This window comes from Scylla paramamosain, chromosome 47, assembly GCF_035594125.1.
Source record: "Scylla paramamosain isolate STU-SP2022 chromosome 47, ASM3559412v1, whole genome shotgun sequence".
Taxonomy (NCBI): Eukaryota; Metazoa; Arthropoda; class Malacostraca; order Decapoda; family Portunidae; genus Scylla; species Scylla paramamosain.
The window spans coordinates 4,040,001-4,047,500 of NC_087197.1; the positions used below are offsets into that span (position 1 = coordinate 4,040,001).

Here is a 7,500-nt window from a genome sequence, read left to right on the forward strand (position 1 = left end):
TTACTCCTTTTCCTTAACCCTTGCTCTGAAAAGTAGCCATTAAGTAGTTTTATAGTGTATTTATTTATTTTACTTTAAGCATGTTGTTTGTTTGTTTGTTTGTTTATTCTTGCATCATTTCTCATTCAATTTTTGTTTTCTTGTAGTTTAAATGTTGTTGTTGTTTTTTTTTGTAATTAATTGTTTCTTTTTATTTAGTTTAATTATCCCCAGTATTTCCTTTTAATATATTTTGCTCAATGTTCGTATTATTTTTTCTTCTTATACAGTTTTAATCTACTTTTGTTGATTAGATAGTATTTCTCTCTCTCTCTCTCTCTCTCTCTCTCTCTCTCTCTCTCTCTCTCTCTCTCTCTCTCTCTCTCTCTCTCTCTCTCTCTCTCTCTCTCTATCAACGCACTGCTTTCCCTTCGTTAATATTTTTTTTTTTTTTATCGTTTTCCCATCTATCGTCATTAGTCTCTTCATTATTCTCATTTTTCATCATCCTGTCTTCTATCTTTCATTTTTCATAATTATTCTTCATTTCTATCATTATTCCTGTCACGTTTCATTCCATCTTCCTTCTTTCATTCGTTCCTTCAGCATTACTCTTCATTTCTTTCATAATTATTGCCAACTTTCATCCTACCTTCCTTCTATCTCTTCTTCTATTCTCTTTCATCTCCTTACGTTTCTATTCCTCCTAAAATCATTCCTTCATCCCCTTCGTCAGTAGATTTCCCTTTGCTTCTTCGTTTCCTCTCCTCTCCTCTTCCCATCTCCTCTCCTTCACTACCTCTCCCTCTCCTTCTTCAGTAGTTCCTCCTTCACTACCCTTCTACCTCTCCTTCGTCAGTAGTTAGCGGTTCCTATTGGTTCCCTTGTTTACGTTCCCGCCTGGCATGTTTCTGAGTTGCCTTGTGTCTGTTGTGTAGCCTTTGAGTTGCTGTCTGATGTGGCGAGCAGCGTGGAGGTGACTCAACACAATGTGACGCTGATGGAGGTAAGAAAGAGAGAATGAAATGATCAATATTCTGTAACACTTCTGCGCCGCACCTCCACTAATTCCAAAGCCTCTAATTGAAGTTACACGGGTTTTCAAGGGTGTTTTTACGGTTCTAGTGACGGATTAACATGATTTCTGCATTATTAACAGGAGAAACACTCTATGGAAAGGCTTTAGTTGAAGTTATACGGGTTTTCAAGGGTGTGTTTACGGTTCTAGTGACGGATTAACATGATTTCTGCATTATTAACAGGGGAAGCACTCTTTTAAAAAATTTTAGTTGAATCTACACGAGTTTTCAGGGGCACTTTCACGGTTCTAATGACATATTAACAAGATTTCTGGCTTAACAGGAGAAACACTCTTTTAAAAGGCTCTAGTTAAACTCACACGGGTTTTTAAGGGTGCTTTAACGGTTCTAGTGACAGATTAACAAGATTTCTACATTACTGACAGCATAAACACTCTTTTAAAAAGCTTTAGTTGAAGTTACGCGAGTTTTCAAGGGTGTTTTTACGGTTCTAGCGACAGATTAACAAGATTTCTGCATTATTAACGGGAGAAACACTCTTGAGAACTCTGCTAACCATCTCTTTGGCCTTGGAAAACAGTCGTGATGAGGGAGCACAGCGTTTCAGAATACGGGTCAGAGAGAGAGAGAGAGAGAGAGAGAGAGAGAGAGAGAGAGAGAGAGAGAGAGAGAGAGAGAGAGAGAGAGAGAGAGAGAGAGAGAGAGAGAGAGAGAGAGAGAGAGAGAGAGAGAAGGGAGAACGAAGGGAGAGGAAGAGGGAGAGTTATAAAAGAGAGAGAGAGAGAGAGAGAGAGAGAGAGGGAGAAGATGCAAAAACAAAATAGACAAACATGCGAGGAATTAATGAAGGAAGAAGGGAAGGAGAGAAAGAAGGAAAAGAAAGAGGAGAGGAAAGGAGAGACGAGGACAGGAGAGAAGGAGGGAAGAAAGGAAAAAAATAAGAGAAAAAAATGTGGAGGAATTAAAGAAATGAGATAAAAGAAAAATATTAGACTTGGCAGATTAGAAGGTCGTGAGAGAGAGAGAGAGAGAGAGAGAGAGAGAGAGAGAGAGAGAGAGAGAGAGAGAGAGAGAGAGAGAGAGAGAGAGAGAGAGAGAGAGAGAGAGAGAGAGATCAGTAAATCTACACACACACACACGCATACACACACACACACACACTCACTGACCCCTTCCTTCCACTTCCCCCAATACATTCACCCCTCCCCCCTCCACCCCCCCACACACTAACCTCTATACCTCCACACTCTCCCTTCACCTCCCCAAATACTGATCCCCCCTCCACCTCCCCAACACAGACACACACCCCCTCCACCTCCCCAAATGAATGACACCCTCCCCCTCCTCCCCACTCCACCTCCAAACAAATTAGCTCTACCACTTCTCTCTCCCCCAGCATGTGGAACTGGAGCGGGTGGAGGCATCCTGCGGCCCCGCCCTTCGCATAGTGGAGCACCTGACGGAGAGGAAAACCTGCAGCCTCGTTGACGCCATCTACTACACCATGACGGCGGTGACGACCATAGGTGAGTGGTGGTGGTGGTGGTGGTGGTGGTGGTAGTAGCAGTAGTAATGGTAGTAGCAGTAGTAGTAGTAGTAGTAGTAATGGAACTGGTAATGGTAATAGGAGGAGGAGGAAGAGGAGGAGGAGGAGGAGGAGGAGGAGGAGGAGGAGGAGGAGGAGGAGGAGGAGGAGGAGGAGGAGGAGGCATATAAAAAGGAACAGAAAGGAAGACCAAACAGCAGCATACCCCGAGGTCCTTACTAGGCTGTTTAGGCACTCTATTAGTGCGAGAGAGACAGGACAGCACAGGAGAAGGCTTCTCCCCACCCCCCATCCCTCCAGACGAAGCTGGCAGGAAAAAAGAAGTGGTACCACGTTACATAGAAAAACAAGTTGTAATCTGAGACAAAAGCAGGAAAGGAATGATGGCTAATTGTATCACATCTGATCTACACACAATCGTAATAGTTGTGTCATCTGGTGAGGCGCTTCCTTTACCTTAAATTTGATTGAGTGGGATACATTTTTACTAGATGACTACAGTGATGGGTGAGTTGCTCTGCAGGGGCTCCATTCTTTTCACCATCACTGTGATGGGGTCAGCAGTAAGTCCCCGAGGACCCTAGCCATCACTAAGATTTATTTAATTTGATTAATTTTCTTTGTTGTAAAGTAGTTGTTCTTCTTCCTTAGTGAAATATTCCCCCACCGGATGAGAGAGAGTACGGAGTGAACGTGTTCGTTATTCACATGTGAACAGTAACAAGCAGTGACAAGCGGGGATCAGCTTCTAGGTACTTGTCAAGACAGGTTTTGAGTGAATCCACGGTGCCTGAGTTAACGACGCTTGATGGAAGACAATTCCAGACATTTACTACACGATTAAAGAAAAAAATGTTTGGCTTCATTTGATTCAGATCGCTTACCTTTTAATCTGAAGCCATTACTTCCTGTAACACTTGTTTGGTTGAATGTTAGGCAGAGTTTGGGACTCACATTTGTGAAACCCTGAACAATGTTGTGAAGCAATATCAGGTCCCCTCTCAGTCTGCGTTTTGACGAGGGGAATAGATTTAGCTGTTGATGGTGTTCCTCGCAGTGTTTGCTGCCAAGCCTTGGGATCATTTTTGTTACTCTATGTTGTATTTTTTACTAATTTCTCAATATCCTTTTAGTAACAAGGTGACCAAAATTGTACTTTATATTCAGGATGAGGACGTACAAGTGACTTATAGCAAGGTCAGGATTATTTTCTCAGATTTTGAAAGTGGAAAATCTTCCTATGAAGCATATTAGTGTTTTGGCAATTTTATGCAATGTTTGGTTTGAGATCTGTTGACACCAAAGCTCCCAGATCTTTTTCGCCACCCACACTTTTGATGGCAGTCACCCATTTTATAATTTTCTTGCAGTTTGCTACTTCCGACATGTAATACGTGGCATTTATCAAAATTAAAGTTCATAAGGCACTTTTCAGACCATTCAGTGAGAGTGTCTGTGTCATTTTGGTGAGTCAGTCTTGTTAGCAATGCTAGTATCATTCGCGAATTTTGACAATTTACTTATGATGCCTTTGTCTGTGTCACTGATATATGTTATGAAGAGGAGTGGTCCTAAGACTGATCCATGAGGAACGCCACTGCATACATTTATCCAACTTGAAGATTTACGGTTAACTGCTACTCGCTGTTAGTGGCGAGGTCACCTGATGTGCTGTGAACTTTTACTTTATGCGTGAGGCGCTTGTGAGGAGCCTTATCAAATATCTTCTGGAAATCAAAATAAACCACATCTACTGGCCAGGCATTATCGTACACATTACACACGTCGTACAAGAAATCAAGTAAATTCGTTAAATATGAGCGTTTATTTCTAAAACTATGCTGTGTCCTTTATAACATTATTGCTTTACTGCTTTATCTCTTATTATTGATTCCATAAGCTTACCCACTGCTGATATGAGGCTTATGGGACGCCAATTTTGAGATTGAGATTTGTTGCCTTTTTTTTTTAAGGGGCTTGTCGTGTGTTTGACGACTTCTTGAATAATACTGATAAAGGCTTGGCAAGTTCATTTTTAGCCTCCTTCAATATTCACGGGGAAATTCGCTCTGGTCCTGGCGTTTTGTTTATTTTAATTTTACTGATCGCACGTAAAATTTCATTCTCCTGGGAAGTCCACGTGTTCAGAAGTGAGTTGGTACTTAGGGTTTGCGTGGGTGGTAGATATTCAGATTTTTTTTTTTGTGTGTGTGTGTGAATATTGATGCAAAGTAGTCGCTTAGATTCTGAGCCATTAGGATTTCGTCATCAGTATGTTTGCCAGTTGTCCAGACAAGAGGGCCAGTTGTAGAAGTTAATACGTTTTCTTTCTGATATGGCCGAAAAATTCTTTGGGATTTGATTTGCATGTGAATTTCAATGTTTATCTTACCATCCCTTATAATTTTTTACAATGACACCGCAACTGGTCGTGTTCTGAGTTGTCTTCGTTACTTTTGGTCAGTCTATATTTGTGATAAGGGCGCTCTTTGGCCAAGACTCTTTTTGATGACTGTTTCCCACCCTTTCGGTTTACTGTTAACGACTGATCGCCTACTTCTCAGTGGAACAGACTCTTCAAGATGTTTGTTAAGTTTATAAGTGAATGTCTTCCAAGCTTCGTTAATGTTAATACTTTCTAAGATCGCATTCCAGTCACAGTTGTCCAGAATGTTCATTAGTTTAGTGAAACCTGCCCTCGAATAATCAGGCACTTTCTCTTGACCTTCTTGTACTTAAAATATCAGTTTCAAGACTGCATGTAATCGCCCGCTGGTCACTGTTAATGAATTCTGGACTGACTTCCACCTTGGTGACGATGTTTTCGTTCGTCGTTAACACAAGGTCCAAAACATCGTCTCCTCTTGTCTGTTGTTCTAGGAGTTGGTGGAGACTGCCTTCCCTCAGGTTAGCGTACAGGTCGTGGTCTCAGTGCGAGTTTAGAAGATCGCCTCACCTGTGCACGACAAGATTTAGGTCACCGACTATTATGGTCTCGTTCTGGCAACAAATTTCAGCTCGTAGAGTGTGGCTGACCTGGAGGTTGATAAAGGAGGCCAATAATAATTTTACTTGAATTATAGTTAAGCTGAATATAGGAGGCATTAATGTCAAATTTTTTTTCGATGGATTTTACAACGGGGTGAAGGGGAGATGTAACCTGTAAAAGTGCTCACCTCCCTCTCTGTTACGCCTTTCACAACTGCACAAGTTATATCCTGGTAATGAAAATTGTGGTAGGAAGTCTCTGTTTACTGTATCAATCCACGATTCTGTTAAGCCAGTGAGATCGTAATTCACTAAATGGGCAGTTTCCTCCAGATCTTGAAATTAGTTTGTTGTAGTGCCACCATTCACGTAATAACAACTTAACAGCCTGACGAACGGATGGAGGGATTCAGTTCTGCATTTTAAGTTGTCGCAGCCACTCGCCCTCCTCTCGCGGTTTTTATAGAGTGGGCGGACACTGCCTCGTGGAAGAGACGCCCAAGCCTCGCAGAACCTGCTGAATTTAGGTTAAGGGCGTCATTTCAGTACAGTATCCTCTGGTTGTTTGTAGATTTGGTTCCGTAGCTTTGTGTAATCTACGTCTTCCTCTCAGCAGAGCGTGCCAAGGCAAGAGTTTATGCTGAAGAAGTCGTCACAAAATGAGGTGATGGCATTAATGCTGTGGAGGATGCCTGGGACGATGATGTTGTCTGAGTCTGTTTCATATTTCCTTATCATGACGCGGTGTTTATCGAGAAGGGCCTCTGATCGTGCTCGTTAGTTCCACATGAGTGATGGAAAACTGTATTCTTCTATTGCGTTATGTGTGGTGCCGTCACAAGCGTCAGGAACGTCACCAACGGCTCCTCAGGGAATACAATGTCTTCTGCGGTAATCTGGGGAACGTCCACGGAATTCGACAAGCTGCTCACGGACCACTGAGTCACCGATCAGTTTGGTCTCTTCATTTTGTTACTGTTAATTTGTCAAGGGTCCCAAAGCCGCTACAGCATGTGGGCGGCAGTTGACTCTTTTTTCTTCACTGAGGAGAAGGAAGAGGAAGAGGATGAGGAGAAGGAAGAAGAGGAGGAAGAGGATGAGGAGAAGGAAGAGGAGGAGGACGAAGAAGAGATAGGAGGTGGAGGAGGAGGAGAGAGTCGAGACAAGAAAGGTAGAATCAGAGGAAGAGAAGGAGGCGACATCAGGGAAGCAGGAAGAAGAGGAAAAGGAGAAAGAAAGAAGGTGGAGGGGAGGGGAGGGGAGGAGAGGAGAGGGGAGAGGAGGGGAGGGGAGAGAGAGAGAGGCAAGGAGAGGACCAGTAGGAATTAAAGACAGGTTATGCCGAGGCACAATATTTTCACTTATAAAAAGAAGAAATGTTAGAACTGAATTTTGAAGCTTGCCCCTTACTGCACACACCAGCCAGCCAACCAGCCAGCCAGCCAGCCAGACAGACAGACAGACAGACAGACAGACAGACAGACAGACAGACAGACAGACAGACAGACACCTTTACCATTGTCATAATACTGCCTCGGAAGTCTGCCAAGCCACGAGTCGCAGGATTGGGTAGTGGAAGGCATGTCTGATTAGCGCGTAGGTGTGTCCTTCGTTGTGCCAGTTTAAGGATTATGGGCGATTGGAATGGAATGATTAAGTCCACACAACAATGGCAGTGTGTGTGTGTGTGTGTGTGTGTGTGTGTGTGTGTGTGTGTGTGTGTGTGTGTGTGTGTGTGTGTGTGTGTGTGTGTGTGTGTGTGTGTGTGTGTGTGTGTGTGTGTGTGTGTGTGTGTGTGTGTGTGTGTGTGTGTGTGTGTGCGTGCGTATCCGACTGTAGGAATGTGCAAGAGAGGAAGAGGAGGAGGAGGAGGAGGAGGAGGAGGAGGAGGAGGAGGAGGAGGAGGAGGAGGTGGAGGTGGAGGAGGAGAAGGAGAAGGAGAAGGAG

The 7,500-nt window shown here is 43.3% G+C and overlaps 1 protein-coding gene across 3 annotated transcripts in view; it reads left to right on the forward strand.

Annotated features, from left to right (window-relative positions):
- Positions 1-7,500, forward strand: part of LOC135095098 (uncharacterized) — a 58,414-nt gene that overhangs the window by 38,774 nt on the left and 12,140 nt on the right. For all 3 annotated transcript variants that reach the window (XM_063995803.1, XM_063995802.1, XM_063995804.1), the window contains exons 4-5: positions 918-985; positions 2,416-2,545. In XM_063995803.1, the coding sequence (XP_063851873.1) occupies positions 918-985; positions 2,416-2,545 (198 nt within the window). The remainder of the gene's footprint in view (positions 1-917; positions 986-2,415; positions 2,546-7,500) is intronic.